A 21,836-nucleotide genomic window follows, 5' to 3' on the forward strand; every position below is an offset into this window, starting at 1 on the left:
CTGAACCTGTTGCAACTATTATTTTCCATTACTACTATTGCTGTGAATCCCATGAGTCTTAACGGAGACTGCACCTTCACAGCACACACAGACAGTCCTTACAGAGCAAATACAAGCCCTCTCAGAGAGCCTACAAACTGCAAACAAGATGATGGGGAAGAGGCCAATGGCAGGAAGTAGGAGGACAATGACAATGACGACTTTGCACACAGCCAGCTGGCCACAGCCCACCAGCTTTATGGGCTTTGTCATATGCCATCAACTTATACTATGAATTTTCATTACAAGAATCTGCTATTCAAATAATGACAGGCATCTTCTACACCTGTCTCCGCCCAGCTGAGATTTGCACGCAAACAAGCATTAGTTTTTCTCTTCGTTTTTCCCCAATCAAAATGATGATTCCCCCCCAATTCCTCTGTACAGAAACATAAATCATTCTCTTCCCCTGCACTTTATGGTGTAGACTTTCCTGTAATCCCTAGTTTTTACGAGCTGTCTCGTATAGATCTTCGTCCACTAACAGTTTTTTAGTTTGTCCTTCCCTAATAAGACAGTTCCCCAATCATTGAGCCTACAGGCAGTGTTTCTAAGAAGTTTCATCCTTTTAAACACAGGATTCCCACAGGGTGATTGGTTAAACTCATCACATACACAAACTTGCAGAATTTACTCCTGAACAAGCCACTTCGTTTTTTAATTCCACCAGTCTGGGGTGGTGTTCCCATCCCGGCCTCACACCCCCTACCTCCTCCAAAGTGTATAGTCAGTGTTTCATTAAACCCAACAAAAATAACTAATCTTTCTCCCTCTTCCCATTGCAAAATCACCATGTTGCCATGTTGCAGAACAGCTACAACAGTAACATCACAAAACAAGAAAACACAGAAGTGAGACCCCCCATAGTAATGCAATCTGTTTATTAAAGCACCGCTGTTATTTCTTTATGCTATCTAGACAGTTGCTTGTGGTCAGGCAGAAGATGGACCAGGTGGGTGGAAGGGCTATAGTGGCCTTTGTCCTCTGTTGATACTACCTGGTGCAGTATCCAAGCCCCAGCATGCTGAGACCTGTCTGTTGGTAGAAGTTCAAGCACTTGCTCAGTTCGGGGCTGCACCTGTCCCCACCTGTATTCATGTCGTGGTTCAGCCGGCAGCTCAGCCCCACACAGTCGCTCGCTCACTCCCCCACCGGTAGATGGGGAAGAGAATCAGAAGGGTAACGCTCGTGGGTTGGGATAAGAACAGTTTAATAATTAAAATTAAAAGAAACAACAACAGAAATGCAATGTAAAGGAGAACAACGAGAGGCGCAAAGCCCCGGGGGAGGGGGGAAGGGAGGGGAGAGGGGGAACGAACCACTGAAACAAACCGCGCTCGCCGCCCGCCGACCCGACGCCGCGCACTCCTGAGCTGCAGCTGCCCCCCCTCCATATACTGGTCATGGTGTCACATGGTATGGAATGAACCTGCCATTGGCCAGTCGGGGTCAGCCGTCCCCACCATGGCTCTGCCCCTCCCAGCCCCCCCCCCCCCCCGCCACGCGGCAGAGCGCGGGAAGCTGGAAAGGTAGCCGACCCCCACAGTGAGGAGATTTAACCCCTTCTCAGCCAAAACCAGCACAACTCAGAACAATTCTGAATGCCGGGGCAGGAAGAGAAGAATTAAAAAAAAAAAGAGAGAGAGATATCAGAAATATCACTATTCCAGAGTCATTGTATCAGATACTTAAAAAAGGAAGAATCACATTAGGCCACACCATCATCACTGTTACCACAAATAATTTCTATGTGGTATGTCGCTATGAAACCTTCACGACTGATCAATGTGTCCCTCTGAGCTGCTCCTGCCACTCTTGGCCACAGAAAACAAACACTTCAAGCATCAAATAAAAAAAATTCACTTCCTCTTAGGAAATATATACTGAATATATAACCTTACAGTGGCAGAAACAAAATTTAAGTGGATTATTAAGAAAATCACAGAAGTGTATACAAGCCTCAGAATGTTACTGCATGAGCTGTATGCACACCCTAAGCTGGTTATCTTTTCAGTGTCTGTACAAAACCCTCTGCGGTGAGAAAGAAGGGTAGCCAGATAGCAGGAGAAACAGAAATCAAAGGCATTTATCTCAACAGGAAAACCATTCCCAGTGGCACACTGGCAAGGCAGTAAAACAAATTTGCAAGGAGAAAAAACAATGGAAAAAACCCCCCAACCGAAAAAGCACCCCAAAATTGTGCAACTCCAAGACCAAAACAAAACAATAAAATGCAACAGCATTATATCCATTTTTAAAAAGAATTCTGTTTGCAACATAAAACAATTTGCATGCCTTTGCACTGTACAGCCAGCTCACACAGCAACTAAGCTACGTGCTGATTTCCATAAGGTTGCAACAGCCTTGCTGCTGGAGCTCAACCTTTGGGCTTTTGGCAGCCCTTAATGCATTAAGAACTCAGGTTTCAAACTAATGCAAGTGACAGCCCACATACAGCCACTGATGGAGCTATAACTTTCCTAAACAATTTCCACAGTGCTTTACCTACCTGCTAGGAAATTCCTTGTAATCTCTAATCTAAAACTCCATTCTATAAATTCAGATTGCTACTTCTTGTCCTATCCCCAGGCAGTCAATTTATTAATTTTGACTCTTTGGTAGCCTTTTATACCTTCCCCCTGCACTTCCTCTCCTCACCTTTACTCTTGTATTCTCTAGACTTAAAAAACCCTTCTATTCTGTCTCTCTCTTCTTGGTGCCATTTCTAACTCCCTAATCATCCCTGGCTGAAAAACTCTCTTCAGTACCCCACACTGGGTTTGCACTGCTGAAGTAGAGCCATAGGTAACTTCACAGAGCTTTCCTTTTTAATTGTAACTCTTCAGCTGCTCCTTTCTTGGTTTTCCCCATGACAGAGTGATATTGTTAACTCACTTTCAAAGCAAGATCCACTACAAACTCCAGCTTATTATCTGAGGAACCCCTGCCTAGGGCTACAATCATTCCTCAACCTTTCTCAGTTGAATTAGTACCTCTGTTTAGGCCTAACAATTTACACTTCATCTTGCTGAATACTTCTCATTTAATGAAATCCTTATTGAAGAAACAGGATTGTGATTCAATCTGCCAAAATAATTTTGAAATAAATGGTTGGGAGTACATGAAAGACACAGCAGCAGGTTGACCTTGGATTATGAAAAGCATGGCCAGCTAAGGCAATTTCTCTAACCATAAGGAAAGATCATGAAGTCCTTGTCTGAGGCAGATGTAAAAAGCCAACGTGGTACTTAAGCAAATTTGAAATCTTGATGCAGTAGCTCAATTTTTAAAGATATTATCTGGAAAATATCTAAGAAATGAAAAAAATTAACAGGGGAAAAAAGAGGAAGGCTAAGCTGAAGAATAAACAGTTTGAAGATGTAAGATCAGTCATATCCTGGCTTACAAGTTAAACATGTATTTGAAAGGAACAAATTAAGTGGATTTATAGGCTACAGAAATTACCTTCCAAAGCAACTCCTCTGATCGATGGATATGAATCTGTATCAGAAAACTGGATAATAGAATAAAGGCAACCTTTAGGAATGTCAGGCTTATAATTCATTGCTACAGCAACAACATTCTCAGCAGGAAATAAGTTTCCTTAAAAATAAAATAAAATCACTTGACTTGTCCCTAAAACATAACTCTGCATCATGAGAGAACAAGGCAGGTAAAGGCAAGAAGTGTTAAACAATCTCTTAGACTAATACATTACAATACACCATTCTAAGCGCCTCTCTACAATTCAAGCAAAAGTCACCTTTGATGAATTTTATAATTCAGAACAGGAGGAGCTGAGAACACTCTGGGTTTGGTATTGATATTAAAAATTTAAGTCCATCAGTTACAATTGAAGATTCAGGCATCATAGTGGCTAAATACGTTTCCACTCAAATGAAGTTTAAAGAAACAGTGCAGCCTCTCAGAAGTACAACTTCCTTTTAAAGGTGAATACAAACACCAAGGGTATTAGTGCACAGCTGGAAAGTCTATTTTTAAAATCCACAATTAAAGGTGAAGACAAATTTTTGAATAAATTAAAAAAGACAATTTAGTTATTTCTTAAGTGCTATAAATGGATAAGTAGCAGGTACCGTGCTTGCTGTATTTTTACATGCTGCTTTGAATAATTATTAGGTTGTGTTTATGTACAAGAGTTATATTATTAGTAGTAATAACTTCGCCAATACCTAGACAACAAATAAACTTAAGTAACTTTAAGGGTTAAACCCTTGTTTGCAAAAAACACCTACATAAGGCATATGAGTCAAAACTCCCTGTAGATTAACTTAATATTTCTATGAAAGGACTATTTATCTAACAAAGCCTCAAATAATACTTTAAAAGCCCTGCATAGCCAGTTAGTTAGTATAGTTAGGTATATGCATTATGTACACTGATTTAAGATCCCAGAAATGGACGTGCAATGAGGATTTCAAAACACATGTCCCAGTATTATTTTGCATACTTTTGTAATAACCCTAACCAAAGTGCAGCATAAGTGGAATGTACAGGAGGGACCTACTTTATCCAGAGCCAAAAGAGACAACCTACTCTCCCAGAAATATCCCATCATTAAAGGTCACTAGCCATCCCACCACCAAATGATGGCTTTTCCACTTGACCTGAAGATGAACAAGTCAACCCTTAAATAGGTCCTCTTATTTCTGAGGTATTTCTAGATGGCCTTTTGTCTTTACATCATTTAGACAGAAGGAGCAGAGTGGTTGTGTTGAGAAGCAGAGTCCAGCTAAGAGGCTTTCCCTGGAGCAGGACTACCTTTTGCATTCATGGCACAACCAACCAGGCAGCCAGACAGACTGATATTTTTGGTGTGTGTTTTTTTAATACAACAGCAAACCAATCTAGTAACGCTCTAGGGTAGCATGAACTCTTCCCTACCTGACTCCAGAGACCAGCTAGAAAAATTTCTGTACTTTGTATTTAACCCTGCTACTATATTTGTTGGTGGTGAGCAGGCCTCCTTCTGCAACTCACAAAGCCACATTCTTTGAGGACTTCCTCCAGCTCCCACACACTAGCTATAATTCTCCCTAGACATGGAGGTCAGAGAACACAGTCTAAAGAAATGCGTCTTGTTAAAACTTTACAATTCACCCCCTGCCAGCACGAAGTCCTGAAGACTGCAATGGCAAATGCAGACCTGACCAACAGCAGAGCTATAGCCCTGAATAAAATTTCTCCATTTCTGTAACCATCACAGAGGAGGCCTGCCCTGCCTTCTAGATGGGGGATCAGCACCAACTTCCTTCTCTGCAAACACACTACAGCCCTTTTGACTTGGATCCCAGCCACAATAATTCACAACATCTTTTTTTATTTTCTGTGTAGTTCAGAAAGTGTCCAAGTGCAATCCTGGCTTTGACTGACATCAACTGATTGATATTTTTTCAACCACAAACAAAGTCTGAATAAAGCATGTGGCAGGTTCCAGGGTATCAGATGGCTTCAAAGCCGTGTATGCAAAGAAAAGCAGGACAGGAGGTCCTCCAAAATAGCCAGAGCACACAGAGTAAATAACTTCAAAAAAATGTGTAAACAGGGGACCAATGTAATCCCTGAAAAGAGTGATTACAACTCCCCCAGGCTGCCTGATAACCTAACAATTAATTGGCCTGTAAGACTCTGATTTAGAAAACCAATACAGGAAAACAGCAAAAGCATCTATTGGAATATTTTCACCGTTTCTTCTTTCAGTGGAGAATTGGTGCCTATAATGTATTCCCAGTGTTTCAGGCAGTGAAGGTTTAACTGATGCAGGATAGCAATCACTACTAATGTGTTAAATAGACCAACATCAAAATACAGTTTTTTTACATTATTAGGAAATTATTCTGACAATTTAAGAAACTTAATTTGCTTAAATGCCAACTATTTACTCCTAAAATAAACTCATATTACCTTACATTTTTTTTCTCCCATTGATCTGTACCAACCTAAGTGGAGATAAACAAAAATTATGTCTCAACCATCCTCTTAACCAGAAGACTGCACTCATCCAAAAGAATGCACTCATCCAACACAAAAGATTCACCCAGCACCAGTGACCACACAAATAATCACAGGGCAGCTCAAGTGTCCTACAGTGGGCACAGCTACATAAACAAAAGCAAAGGAAAAAGCAATACATCTTTTTGGGAATGCCAGATAACAAATGTAAACACAAACATAAACTTTACTTTGGTAACATAAGAGGTAGATGGAGTAGATGACCTGAGAAGGACAAACTCCTGTACGAAAATAGCTGGTACAGCATTCAAAACCTCATATTGAACATAAAAAGTTTGAGAAAATTGGCATGGGAGATAAATGCGAGGGGCAGTTTGATTTCTCTGAACAATCCTGTGGATGATCAAATTTGTTCTGAGGCTCTTCCTTCTGCCTTAATGGCTATGCAAATCCTCGCTGCCCATGGCTGGGCTGCTAGTGAATTATGAACCTTGGCAATCACACTGACTGATGTTTCATTATATTCCCTCATCTCATTTCTGGTTTTACCCATCACATCTTTTTTTTATATATACTGGGATTATAAACTTTTCAGATGAGGTTTCAGTGCTCCCCCAAGAGTTAGCACAGAGTTGCTCTCACCCATGCCTGGACACCTTGGATGCGAACACAACCCAAATTAATATCAGCTACACCATTTAACTGTGATTTTGTCACACACAGTGACATTCTTCTCTCCCCCCCTCCATAAAGCTGCATATCACAATTTACTCAGTATTTCAAGATCATCACTTCCCTTCCTCTTCCACTTATACATATGTATAGGTGAGTTTTGATCTATTTCAAATCTTATTCCTGTTCTCCCCAGTCCATTTTGAACAGAAACTACAGCCTCTATGGCATCCATCATTCCTCTATAGCCAGCTCAACAGTATGTAATACTGAAACAAAACAAGTGAGTGCTCTAAGTATATCTAATTTGAGTCTTAGTATTCAAGACCATTTCCTCATTATGTTGGTTTTCCAGCACACTTCTCCCTTTGACTATTTGCAAACTGGGTTATTTTTCCCTACCATATGCTACTTCATCTTTTCCCATACAGAGTTACACTGTAGCTGTCAGCTCTGGTTCTGACTATCTTTCCACTGAAGTGGAGGCAAAAACTCCCTTCTGGTGCTGCAGCAGATGCTGGATAGTTGCAGTCTCTGTAATCAATTGTCATCATATATCTCTGTCCTTTTCTAGTGTTTGCAACACTGCCTAATGTAGCATCATTTGTAAATGTAATTAATTAGCTGGTTTTGTACTCTTCAAAAACCATTCATGAAGATGTTAAATTAAACTGTGTTTAGCGGTGCACCCTGAGTCACCCAGCACACTTCTGTCCCACTTGATACGCTGCCATTCATCATTACTCTTCATTCATATTGCCTCCAGCAATTCTAAGTCCTCTGACACAATTCACATCCAAAACAACTGGAACTGTGGTGGGGTTTTTTCCCCCTCTTTTTGCATTAGTTTCTAGACTTGCTATCCTTTCTGTTTGGAAGATAAGTAACACATTCATGTTGTTGCAAGCCTTTCATGCCTTTTTGCTTCCTTCTCACTTTCTACTATGGCTAGTGCTCCAATGCTTTCTGGTTTAGATAATCTTTTTAGTATACTATGACTTGCTATCATCAATACCTATTTATTTATATGTCATAAGTGCACTGCCTTTCCTGCCTTTACTCAGTACTTATCTTAAAGTTCCTCATTTTCCTTTTTCCCATGTTCATTTTGTCTTCTTGTTAAAGGGGCCACCCAAATATACCATCAATCAGTGCAGCTGATTTTCTCTTACTTATTTTACACAGGTAACCTTTTTTCTCTCCAATTTTTGTTTATCTTATATCTGTTGCCATAATCCAGTCCACACTCAGATGGTGCCAATTTGAGTACTTCTCTCTACTGGGTGCCTGCAAGCCTCAGAAGTCTGGAGATATTTTTATTAATTTTCTTTCCTTTCCCTCTATGTATACTGTACTGGATCCTGTGAAATCCGCTTGCAATTCATATTCTTTTCTTCAGACTCACAGTAATATACAGCTCCTTAATTAAATGAATTATACATTTTACTTTGCTCCAGGCTTGATTTGTTCATTACGGCAGGCACTCAAGTAGCCTTCAGTTCCCAAACCATCACTGAAATCACTGGACTTAGAGCTTTTCAGAACAATCCACAATCTGTCATGTGGACTTTAAAACCCATATTGCTTGCTAAGCTTCTTAATGCTGGTATGAATGAATGGCTCTTGGCTCCTGTTCAGCTTGTGCAGCTGTGTTCTGCAAGTCTGGGTGTTGAGGTTTTTTTTATCTCCAACAGGTGCACAGTCAACAGCTCTTAATCAGCAAGGATTTAATCCATGGATGGTTTCTCCCAAGGTCATCTTTTCATATTAAAGTGTCAAGCTAGTTTTCATGAAACCCATGAGAATGGCCACTTTTATTATTCCATATTAAATACCAAGCTACCACCTAGAATATCCTAAAATGAAAAAATTGCAACAGATGGAAGCATTACCAGCATTGACCAATACCCACTACAGTTTTTCATTTACTATTTCAGTATTTATTTTTAATTCCATTTATTTCTTCTCCCCACTATGTTAGCAACTTTATTCTCACTAAACTGAATGCTCCAAAAGAAGCATTTAATCGCCCAGAGCCTAAAGGCAGGAACAAGGAAGAACATAAGAGCAACAGCACAGAGATCTTACTGCCTCCAATGAAAATCAGAGCAGGACAGAGGAACATCCTTGTTTAAACAATCCCAGAGAGGAGTTCAAAACAATTGGATAACAAATCCAGAGAGGACTTCAAAACATGAATACTAAAACACATTTGAAAACCCCCACCCTGAAGTTGCTTTCAGTTTTAATTTACGTGCATAGCATCAAAAGAAAAAAATGAAGTAACAACTAAATAGGGTACCACCTCTCTTTCATGGCTGGGTAGTGGCAAAGAGAGAGCTCACTGGACATTGTTTTGAGTAAAGAGATGACTTCGTCAGCAGAGAAAGTGTGAAGAGCAGAGTTTACTCCAAAAATATAGAAATAAGCAATATTCATCAGCTTTGGCTCTGAAGGGTATATCTAACTTGAGCTGAAAGCCCTACACCTGCCCTGCCCCTTTCCTCAAAAACCTTTATTGTCCAGTCGTGATTTTTTGATTTTAATAGCTTTCCCTTACTGTGTATTTCACCCTGATGTAACACCACTGGTTAAATTAACTTTTTTTTTTTTTACATTAAGTGTGTGTTCTAAGTTGCAAACATACATGCTATCACACAATCAGCTGAAATGACCCAAAAGGTGTGAAGTCTTGATAACTACCTTTTGATTAAGCATTTAGGGAACTAACCTAGGGATATCTAAAGACTTCAGCTGCTACAGTTTGAGCCACAGAATCAAAGCTCTAGAGCTAGAGAGGGAAGAGCTCCTTTGCTCTGTGGACTTCGAAAATCTGGCCTTTTGAGGTACAAAATTGTAATGTGTATTTCAAACAATCAAAGAACCTTTATCATTCAATGAAAGTTCATATAACAGGCTATTTTATAATGGATTTTGGTGAGGGGGTGCTATAAACATCGCCACTTGACCAATACCTTTACTTTTAGGCAGAAACATTAATGGACAGCATAAGCAACAAATTGATCACTTCTCAGCTATTTAGGAGGCAATATTGCATGCAGTTATCCACTTGACCAGTGGCTTAAGTCTTTTGTAATAAGTAACGCTGTGTAAAAGCAAGCCATGGGAACAGCTTCCTCCCCTTCTTATTGGTTCTTATTGTTTTTACACCTGCTACAAAGCCAATTTTCCTTATCTCCTAAAATAACCATATCCCTTCCTCTAGCAACTATTTTGGTCAAATGCTATTTAATTTCTTGCCTTTTCACATAACATAGAGCCAGAAATCCTTCTGGAAGCTGACCATCATATTTGTAATTATTCTACAGCAAGAAAACAAAGAACCAAATTAGAAAAAAATGTGTTCTCATGGAGTACTTACAATTGATCTGATATTGTTTTCTTTTGCTAGTTTCAGAGAGGATTTATAGCAATTTGCCAAGTTTTCTTTATGAATGTCAGTGAGATGGCCTCTTGTGATTGGCCCAACAGTATGGATCACATCTGCAAGAAATAAAAAAGAAAATATTTTTAAAATAGAGATCCTGAGGTGGTTTATTTATTTATTGAAAGTCAATCCATTCTGTATTGTACCTAGAGACAAAGGAAGGAATAATATTGTAAGAAAATTATTATAACTGGAAACCATGTAATAAGATATATATATTTGAAAATTAAGTAAATATCTTCAATAATTAAATAAAAATCAAGAACAGTAAAGGCTAAATTTTGTATTGGGACTGAAGGAAAAAAAATGAGGAAAACACACTGAATGCTTTTACATGTGTAGTGCGATCCACATGTAGGAGAGATGAAATGTTTTCTTAGATACTCTAAATCTTTAGGGCTGTACAACTGTAAACATTGTACAACCGTATGAAACCCGTAGTTGTTCTCACCTCTTGAAGGTCTTCTCACTCGGGAAGTTCACTGCATAAAACCTCAGAACTTTGATAATGATACACAGGTTGTGTTTTTTGTCTAATACTTTCAGTCTTTTTTCAGCAACCATTTCAAGAGGAGAAAAGTTGTGAACTATGTCTTAGTTATTCAAAGAATAATCTTTCTTCTCACATAAGACCAGATGGAGACACCACGCAATAAGCAAAATATTCTATTTGACTAAATTTAATGAACAAAAAGAGAAAGTGAACTCAGTGAATATCTTAGGTATGACGACTCTGGACTCATCAAAATCAGATGCTGCAAAGACTTTGAAATGCTACAAGGAAAATGAAGTAAAAAGCAAAAAAAAACTTGAGAAGAGATCTACTAACTAAAAGGTGTTGTGGTTTTTTTTAGCACCCCCCCCTTCCCTTAACTAGAAGGAAGCATATTTAATTTTCAAATGTTATTCTTCTATAACACACATGAACACACTAGAATGAGTTATGGTGGCAAGTACATATTTTTTTTCCCCCCTTCCTTATCATCCTGCTACAACAGACAGCAGCAGCAATTAGTGGCACTATTTCTTTTTTTTTTTTTTTTTTTTCAGTGTTGCCACAAAAATGCATTATGCCAATTGCTTTCAATCCTGGTACCGCTGGCCCCACTAGTTAGGTTGTGTTTCTGTCCCATATGGGACAGGTTTCCAAGCCACATCTGCTGTCATTACACCCCAGAACGTTTTAAGTTACTTGCAATTCCTACAGAACTCACACCATTATTCTTTGTCCAAGCTGTATTGGATTATTTCCGTCTAACCTATAGCAAAGCACAAGTGAAAAATGGTCAAATGTTTAAATGTATGCTATCTTTTTTTATCCAGATATCATCTGTCAAGTCCTCGTCTCTACTACTTAAAAGGTGGCTTATGTTCTGAGGCATGTTTTGAGTGTTTCCAAACCTTTCTCTTTACATTAGCCATAAAATATTGATATTCAGCAAATAAAAGCCTGTCAGACAATCCCAGTGCCCAGAAACACAGAACTGGCTGTGATGGAAGCTGAAACCCACAACAGGTAAACTTCCCAAGTGCTACAGAAAACCACCCTACTGAGAAGTAAATAAAAGGTTAACGACTCTTCTTTCCATTTCAATCACAGTAATTTTCCCCAGTTGTGGGAACAAGATAGACAGATTGGATAATTTCTGTTGAATGTCACAGCTGCCAGACAGTGACTCCAGCAAACCCTCCCTACAGCTTTTCAGGTAACTGAACCATCAAGTAGGTGTTGAGCCCTTATATCCACTGCTGAGCAGCATGACAGCAAGTGATCAAAACAAGCAGAATGGCTTGACTGGGGAGTTCAGGAAAGAGGTGGTCATTTTTGTGGGTTTTTTGTTTGGTTGGTGGGTTTGTTTGATTTTATTTTGGTTTTTTGTTTAATTTTTTTAGATGCATTTTAGCTACTATAAATTGAGAACCATTAAGACCTAGAAAAAAAAAAGAAATTACAGAGATATCTGAAAATTTGCTTCTGCTTGCAGAGCTAAAGTTGTGCAAGTACTGCCATTAGGAAAGACCATAATTTCAGACCATGACTGCAGCAGTTTCCTTCAGGCTGAAACTCTCCAAGGAAGGTTTCTTTTTGAAAATTTTGGCACTTGGCTGTTGGCAACTTCAGAGAAAGATGCAGGTTCTCTTGAATTTTTCCTCTTGTTATTTGTTTTTTAAAAAGGCAAGCTGAGCAAGGGGGAAGGAATATACTAGTGAATACAATCTCAATCAAGATAATTCTAAATTTTTAGACACCAAGATCACAGGCAGCACAATACATTACATATCCACAACTCCCAGCAGCCAACAAGCAAATAAAGGAATGACTATAAAACCAACTTAAAAAGCAAGTGTAAAGAATAAATAAAAGAAAGAATCATGAAAGATTTCCCTCTTTCTGCTAAGGCTGAATTAACTTGCATTACAAGGTGCAGCTGCTTAAAAGCCAAAGCCTAATGGCTTAAATTAATAATTTATTATTTAACAACAGGGAGGAGTTTTGAAGAACAGGCCTAATTCTTGCTTGAGTCTTTCTGTACAAAACTCCCCTGTAAAACTTCTAGATGCATTTCACTAATTAAATGCTTAACTCCATTCCTTTAGTCTTCCATTATTAAACACCAATTTTAAAAATTCTCAGCTCAATGAATGGGAAATGTTTTTCTTGTCATCTTTTTTCAGAACTTGCTGACTTAACACTTTCATGGTGCTTCATTACCAACTCTATCACCGCAACAGACACGTCATGTAAATAGGTAACCTTTAATGCAATCATTAGCTTTTATATTTTAATTTTTACAAGCCCATCATAGGTGGCTCTTTAGAGAGGACACTGAAGATGGTTGTGAATTGGTTTATAAAATATCAACACTTTTGTAATTGTTTACAGAGTGTCATTGGCAAAAATGGCTGTACTTTGATGCATTATTATTGCGAAACACGATTGGGTAAGATTTTACTAGCACAGCAGCATTAATAACATGCCAGTCTGTTTCATGGTCAGCAGATGAACAGGGAAGTAATAATTTTATTGTTGTTCATTGTCAATAAAATCAGTGTATCCCTACATTGCATAAAGTACACATTATTCTGCTCAAGCTATTCCACAATATGCTTAGGTTTGCAGGCAGGTAAAACCCGTGGAGATTATACAGGCATAAAGCAAACCAACCAGAAAACAAAACAGCTCTCCCCACCCCAGCCTATGCAGTTAATACATGAGGATCAGACTTCACAAGCTGAAGCAGAGCTATTTGTTTTTAATATAATCTATGAAGACAGCATCAATCTTCCAGCTTGTCTGTCACAATGAAGTTTTCTTTCTACTTGCACATTTCCCCCTCAACCAGCTGCACAGAGCCAGAGAAATTTGTATGCTACAGAGCTGGAGGATGGAGGAGGTGGATGGCTGGAGTGGGGAGACCTACAGGCACTTGTCTACACGAAAAATGAGGTGGCAGAACTACTGCCCTGCTACAGCAGCCAGCCTCAAACACAAACCTCCAGCACCATTGAGCAAGGACAAAGATGGGATGTGGAAGCCCTACTTGATCACCTTGCACACCAGGGTACCCGGGGCCAGAACAAGCATCCACCCTAGAGAAGCGCATGGCCTTTCTGAAGCAAACATGACTTCCAGGTCAGACTTCAACCACGGTAAGGGACCATTGTCAGACACATGCAGGGGTGAGTTTCACTGCAGGAGAAGGCAAACCAACTGCAGTGGGCAACAGAGATGGGAGCACCAGCCACGGGGTGAGCATGATGACAGGACGAAGATACACTGTACATGCAGAGGCACAGCGGCATGAAACAGAAGCAGTCTCATCACCTAAACTAGAGCAAATGAAGAGAAACTTCAAAAAGATTTAGTACGGTTGGAAAAGTGCTACAAAACAATGCCTGTTCCTTCTTGGAGTTCCTGTGCTCCTTTGCTGTCTGAGCATTTCTTAATGAAGTCAAACAGGAGCAAGCGACATGAACATTTCCCCAGAGTGTCCCCTAATGCGGTTTTTTGTTCCTCAAAAGCTGGTAAACAGAGTAAAACAGGGAACAGTCAGCTCTCAGAGAATGCCACACTCGCCATTTGTAGTATTTTAATTTTCATGGCAAATGAAGCTGCTGGCACTGCTTTGAAGCTTCTGATTTACTACAGTCAGTCTTGCAGCCAAGCACATTGATAAGAAACTGCATTAAAAAGAAGGCTGCAATTCATGTGTTTGTAAATCACTTTCTCTGTGTACACAGAGCAGAGATGTTTGCTTACATTTTTAATAGTACACCAAGGTGGAGAGTCCCAGAGGAAGGTATATGCTCATCTGGGAATCAGGCCACAGCAATGGATCAAGCTGCTTGTAAGGCTAATGAAGCTGCTTAGTTTAAAAGTGATATTTATAAGGGAAGGGCGTGGGTTTTTTTCTAAAGAAATGCTTCCAAAGAGAAGGTAGGAGTGGTTGAAAGAAAACATTGCCATAGATCTATGCTGTACAACTGTGTTTTGGAGCTCCTAAAGCCCTAAAGGGCTGAAGCAACAATCTCTTTTTACACTGGCTTTTCTAAGATTTGCTTCGCAACACATGGTTGATCCAAGGAGAGTAGATCCAAGGATCTACTGCTCTCTTTTTGGTCATCTGACTGTCAGGCATTTGGTTAGAAATTCTGGCAGCCAAAGCAAGGCCGATGACAATCACATCTTGATTTGTGTCTGTGCACCACCCTCTGTGTCATCTCTGATTGGTTTTATTCAGTTTTTCCTTCTTTCCCCCAAAGCACTATAAAGAAAGCAGACAACAATCTTGTGTAAACCAGAAACTAATCTGGAGGTATAACAGGCACTTGGGCATTTAAAACATTCTTGTCGCTACCAGTGGTAAGAAATATAATTCCCACCTTTAATCAACACTTTGAAAACTCAGTGACTCTCCCCTCAAATGCCCATATAGGCCAGTCAAAAATGAAACTATGTCTGCTGTAGCATACAAACTCCTTACATGTAAAAAAGCCAATCAGGCTTGTTTTCTCTGGTCTTTTATATCAAAGAAGCCAGTCCATACATCTTAACATGCTGTTTGTCACACAAATTTTTATCCACGCTGCTACAGAGAAAGGACAGAGCACCATGGGCAAAGACAAAACACAGCTTCCAGTTGCAAAAGGACGGAGAGAACTGACTGCACCTGAAAAATCAACCTGAGGACTGATGTAATTTACTCTTCCTTTGTTTTTCGTAAGAGTGACACTAGATAGCAAAAATACTAACATAGTGAATTTTTCCAAACAACCGAAAAACTACAAAGAAGTTTCTCTCATTTCTTCCCTTACAGAGAGATGCAAGTGTGGTGCATTCCCACCGTTAATGAACCAGCCGACCACGGCTAGAATCAACTACTTATTTCTTTCATTCATCCCATTCACAGCCATAATTGGCCCATATAGTGAGCTGCATAACGAAGCGTTACCCTGTCAATCACAGCAGGAACAGTACGAATTTTAGGAAGGAAGGTACCACACTGCCTGTGCCACTGAATTAAAAAAAAAAAAAACAATCTGGCAAAAAGCCAGAGCATTTAGGGCTCCATTTGTAAAACTTACCAGTTGATTTACACAATAAATACCCACCCTATTGGTGCTGAAAAGGTATAGCTAAGGTTCAGTGATGGGAAATTGAATTACCTCCAGATATTCAAACATACCAAATGTACCTGTTCTTAAGGAATGTATGTATCCTAATGCTTTGGTATACACATTTGCTCAGCTTGCTCATTTTCTATTTCTAGTTGCATGCACTTGCACATAAAATGTGTGTTTTCAGTGTGTAATAAACAACTCTTAATTTAGGTTCAACTTCAATGAATCCCCTGGGACCACAGCCTAATTTAAGTTATTTACTAATGTGTGTCTCCAAAACTGGATTAGCTGAGTTGGATATTTTATATGCAAGACAACATCTGTTATAGATCATGCAATGCTAGGCTTGACTATGTGTGACAGCTCCTCAGTGTGGAAGTATTTATTTTCTTTATATAGATATATATGGCATTTATCAGTAGTTAAAGAGACAGTATCTTTTTTTAGGCTTGAAGCAATAAGCACTGCTCAAACTGAAGCTTGTACCTTTTATAGCTGCCTTCAGTGACTAAATAGGTATTTTGGGTGAACCAAAACATGTTTCATTAGCTGCAAAAGTTATGATATCTAGAAGTCATTCGTGTAAAATACTTAAGCTATTTTTGACCTAAATGGCATTGTCTGCCCAAGAAAAGGTAAAGAATATGTTTATTGTAAATTATTAACCAGCATCCCTCTTTGTTGGCTAGGTGTATATTTTAAGTACAAGACAGCAGAGACATTCAGAAAACAATATTCCCAAAGGGAGAGGCGAAGGATTTCTGAGCCCAGGAGAACTGTCAGGGAGCTACAGAAGTCTGCGCTCAATAGCTGGTATTTAGCAGAGAGCAATCACTCGGCATCCGTGGGAAGCTAAAAAACACAGAGAGCTTGTTCACAATGGTTATACCACTGCCTTAACAGCCAGACAGAGAATTAAGTCACGCAAGTCAAAACACAAGCCTTTTTGGCACTCGTGCTCATCATAAAACACAAGGCCCAAGTATGCCCATGTAATCCCAGAGTGGTTCCTCTCTCACCAATGAACTTACAGCATCACTCTGCCATCAGGGCCTCCCATTAACATCGGAAACAAAAGTAGGCTCTGTACAGGCAGGAGAAGCAAGCAGTGCAATTAAGAGACACTATACTATATCCCAAAGTAATAGGTTTTACAAAGCAATTTAGTACTACGATGACAGATGTCAAAGCAGCGACTAGACAGACAGCCCCACAACTTCCATAGAAATAATTGACTACATGTAAAACTAAAAGGCAGCAGCTCCATTTGGGATATTCATAACCTGATGTGATATGAATGAACATGAATGAACACGACATGACTTAACAAGAAATTATGACATCTGTGACTTGCTACTTCTATTTTGTTTTATAATCTGGATTTGAAGCATTTACAGCAGAAATGCTCAAATGTTATACTTGTTCCCCTCTACAAATCATCTACTCAAATAAAGACCTTAATATACCTCGAAAAACAGAACAGACAAAATGAAATTACATTGCCCAAAGCAGATTTTGTCCTCATCACACTACAGCAAACCTCATTTTGCTGTAGCAGCAGAGGAGCTCCACCAAGCACTATCTTCACTGAGAGGCTCAGGATGCACACACCAAGTGACCCCCTTGACCCAAGTAATGCTCTCTACCTTTCTCTATTACTCTTTGCAAGTGGAGAATGTGGTAGACAAAAATGCCTTAATCCATATTTTGCTTTGTGTTTATTACATGTAGGAAAACATAAGCCACAAAGATTCTCTCTTTATTGAGCAACAAAAGATGTTTGGGAGTGAGTTTGGTTTTAATTAATTTAATTCAGTCAGAAGGCTTTTCACCACTCAGAAATAAACTTGTTTGCCCTTAAATTGAGAATGTTAACTCTTAAAGGACTAAGTAAGACAGAGTTTCAGTCTGTCAATCCACAAAAATTTCAAACCAAAATACACAGCACGGTGAAAGATATAACACTAGCTACATAAATTCAGATATATTTAACCTACTTGAGTGTTGATTCGAAAAGAGATGCTTGCAAATGTTACCCTAAAACACGTGCAATGCAAATCAAATAATGAAAACACAAAAAATATTTCAAATATGTTGGGGTTTAAGTTAGCTCAGTTCTTGATTTGGAATTGGATTAATTACAGGGGCACAGAAATTGGAAATGCTCTCAGCTTCTCAAAGCACAGACCCCTTGCCACACTTGGGCTGTTTCAGTATCTAACCCAGTTCCGTTATAGCTGATTTAGTTATCTCTGCTGGTGTATTGCACAGTTAAAGTGTAGACACACCCTTTAGGGAAGGGGAAAAAGAAGATAGGGGGAAAAAGAAGATAGGGGGAAAAAGAAGATAGGGGGAAAAAGAAGATAGGGGGAAAAAGAAGATAGGGGGAAAAAGAAGATAGGGGGAAAAAGAAGATAGGGGGAAAAAGAAGATAGGGGGAAAAAGAAGATAGGGGGAAAAAGTCCCCCCACCCCCCCCAAAATCCCACTCACCCTCACCACAAGACTTAGTACCAGCCTAATTTTATCCAGCAAAGATTTGTACTCAGAACTGAAATTCTTCCACTTTCCTCTGAGTCCTAAACAGTGCTACAGATCAGTCTAATAATTTAAAAACAAAACTATAAAGAAAACACCTTTATTCCCTATTTTAAGGATTTTTCCTGTGCAAATTCTGTTTTGATGATGTTGCTAACATTTTTTGTTATAATACCTTTTATTATTCAGTTGAGATCTTTGCAGGAATGCTGAAACAAAAAGGAAGACATCCAAAGAGAACTATAGTAAAAGAACTAACAAAAAAAAAAAATCCCACAAACAAAAAACAACCCAACCCAACAGGTAGTATTTGTCATGGAATGGGAAATCTTGAACTGGATCTTGAATACAAGCAGGTCCCCAGACCATTTGCAGGGTGAGTGTCAATAAACAGGGCTCACTTCAAAGCTTTCTTTCCCATTATGAAATGGACACAGTCAAAGTTTGTATCCTTCACATGGGATTTAAGAATATCAGCATAAACTGTTATAAAACACTGATCTTCATTTGAAAGGACCAGTGATTATAGCAAAAAGTTTTCAGAAGACAAAACTAAACAACCCTTAGTCACACACTAGCAGCAGAATAACCTCAGGTGCAGTGAGCACCATTTTTATCTGCCTAGTGAAGAGAGACAAATTTTTTTACTCACATCACTTTAGGTAAAAGGGTTTTTAAAATTCAGACTGAAAGAAGTTTTATAGGCTTTATAGGGAAAATTTTATTTTGTTTACAGGTTCATTGTGGTGCATCTATTCCTCAATTGCGGCACATTGCAAAAAAGTTACCATGCTTATTTTTTTCCTGTTCTTTTTCTATAAGTCCTTTTCTTGAGAATAAACTACTACTGCCTCCAAAATCAGAGCACATCGTTTTCATGTGACACTTCTCTAAACTTCACAGTAGAAAACTATACACATTCCGCTAACGATTTTCCTCATCATTTTTAAGAAAAGAAGAAAAAGGTGATGAAAATACATGTTCTCCATGTATCTTCTAAAGAAACCAGTGGTAGCTAAATGAACCCGATTAACTTTAAAGTTTGAACACTTAAGGCTTAGAAAACTATGCTAGGAAAGTTTAATTTTCTCCTTGCCACAAAACACACTGCTCTTGGCATACAGACAGGAGAGCCTTGTGCTGCCTGTTGTTACCATTTATCATCCCTCAAAGTGGAGTGGATGCAGAGGGAGGAGAAAATTAGAAACTACAAGACTGAAACCATTAAATATTTTTTAAAATACATGTTCCCAGTTTAAAGAGACAGAGCTGAGGAGACCTGTGAACCATGCTACAGGACTGCGTTTTATAGAGAGGACACTGAATTTTCTTCATAAGCAATAAACAGCGTTTACAGCTCTGAACTTGCAAACTGCTTTCAAGCTTGCGAGCAGTCCCACTGAAATCAGTGAGACTGTTGCTTAAAGATAGCAAGGATCTGAATATCAGCAAAGGAAAATGACAGCACACCTTCTCCATGACGAAGGAACACACCTTTATCACTTAATCTTTTAAGTGGCATCACTGAAAAACAAAACAACCTCCCTTTTATCACTTTTTTATTATAACAAGAGAAAAAACTAGCTATCCTCTCCAACTTACTTCATTTAAAGTAGGTATTTATCTTCTGTACTTCTAAAACTTCCAGCACTTCACCGACATTTTTCTACAGTCAGTTCCTTTAGAGACAGTTTCCCTTGCTACAGCTATAAGCCCATCACAGAACAACGAAAAGAGGAGAAAATTAAATTTGCTATAGCCACCTCTCTCCCAAACTCACACAACACACAACCAATGGAATCAGAGATATACGCAGTACCCAAAAATAAGTTCAACTCATTTTTAGAAGCTGACTAGATTTCAATTTGGCAATGCCACTTTAATTGTTTCATATGAGCATGATAAGTGAAATAACTGGACAGCTCTTCGAACCGTAACATGAGACTTCATGCCTAGAAGAAGAATCTCGCTTTCTATAATCAATTTTATTTTAATTTAGGTGGCTGAACCCATGCTAAAGCACCCTCCTGATATCCACTTGCTCCAGATACCAACCTGTTGGAATGCAGTGCATGCCAAGCATCCATGATAAATTCCTTTGACCATTTCCTCCCACTCTCTTCCCCAGACATGCTCTCTAGTTTGAAAGATAGTTTCATTGACTGGCAATGAAACAAACATTAGCACTTGGAATTCACTGCTCTGCAACCCGTCTCAAAAGCAAACCCAGCAGATGATGGGGGCATGAGCAACCTTGAACCTAAGGTGGGAGGGAAAATGGAAAGACGTGTATCTACACAGACTATGCTGTACTGTAGATGCAGATGAAAGAAAAACAAAAAAACCAAACCAGATTGAGAGAAGAACTTCTGTGTCTCAACCCTGCAATCGCATGCTGTATTAGAAAATAGCTATTACTGCTACAAATACTTCAAACAAAATGAGCAAACAGGCTAATTTGTATTATTAATAAAACTAGCAGCTATTTTAGCAGAACTAAGTAAATGTAAGGCTTGAATCAAGACTGAGAGCAGTTGCTGTGCCCAGGTGAGCAAGGGTACAGTCAAAGCGCAGTTGCCCTAACAGTGCGCTGTTCTGCGCACACTCAGCCAAGCAAAGCCTCTGCCCAACGCAAACAGGACGCCAGCCCGTGACATTCCAGCTACATCTTGCTCAATCTTGGACTCCTTAAATTTGAGCCCAAGCTTACAATATGCACTTCAGTCCATACGTCCACAAATGGGGTGGCAGGACATGCCTCGTGGCAGGGGAGGGGAAAGATAAACCGTTGTTCTGGATGATATGGCTGCATTTGAACACTGTGCTCCCTCCTCAATGCTAGCCCTGCTTTTATCCGTTTTCTTTCAGAAACCTCTACAGAAGTGAGCTTCCACAGATACCACAGAAACATTGCATTGGAATCTTCTGATCACGACTCTCTTCCAGCTCGCAGAGATACATGCACCAGAGGAGAGGAACAGCAAAATGTAAGGAAAGCCCTGACAAAACACCACCCGTCTTTACTCAATCTTTACTGTCCAGGTGCAGTTGTGTCAGAACACCTAACTCAGCAGATACTGTATTTCACATTAAGGCATACATGCCTTCTCAGGGTTAGTGACTGGCTCGGCTAGGCTACCGGCCCGCTGTGCTACAGAAGCTGCCTGCTTACGTCCCAGCTTAGCTCACTGACAACATGGGTGAGCACCACTGGGGTGGAGAGGAGCTAAAAGTCACCAGCAAACGTGTGCAGAAGTGCTGGCAGATACAAAAGCTAAGCAGAGAAATGAAACGTATCCATCAAGGATATTTATTGAAAACTGTGGGTTTTTTTTTTTTTGTAAAATATTTAATGATCATGAGGATTCAAGTAAAAAACAAGCTTTGACAAACACCTTGAGAATGTTTTTCATCAGTGGAAGTTGTAAGCAGTTGCATTTGCAGCAGGAGCAAGCGTACTAAAATAAGCAGCAGTGGAACTTTTTTTTTTGGTCAATATAAAGCATATTGCAAAGTGAACCATTAGCAACCTGCAGAGGCTTGTT

The 21,836-nt window shown here is 39.4% G+C and overlaps 1 protein-coding gene across 8 annotated transcripts in view; it reads right to left on the minus strand.

The window, feature by feature from the left end:
• The window catches only part of LOC135312536 (ADP-ribose glycohydrolase MACROD2-like), a 914,210-nt gene that overhangs the window by 383,234 nt on the left and 509,140 nt on the right, over positions 1–21,836 (minus strand). For all 8 annotated transcript variants that reach the window (XM_064446745.1, XM_064446742.1, XM_064446740.1 and 5 more), the window contains one exon: positions 10,067–10,188. In XM_064446745.1, coding sequence (XP_064302815.1) covers positions 10,067–10,188 — 122 coding nt within the window. The remainder of the gene's footprint in view (positions 1–10,066; positions 10,189–21,836) is intronic.

The sequence above is a fragment of the Phalacrocorax carbo genome, chromosome 3 (genome assembly GCF_963921805.1).
Source record: "Phalacrocorax carbo chromosome 3, bPhaCar2.1, whole genome shotgun sequence".
Lineage (NCBI taxonomy): Eukaryota > Metazoa > Chordata > Aves > Suliformes > Phalacrocoracidae > Phalacrocorax > Phalacrocorax carbo.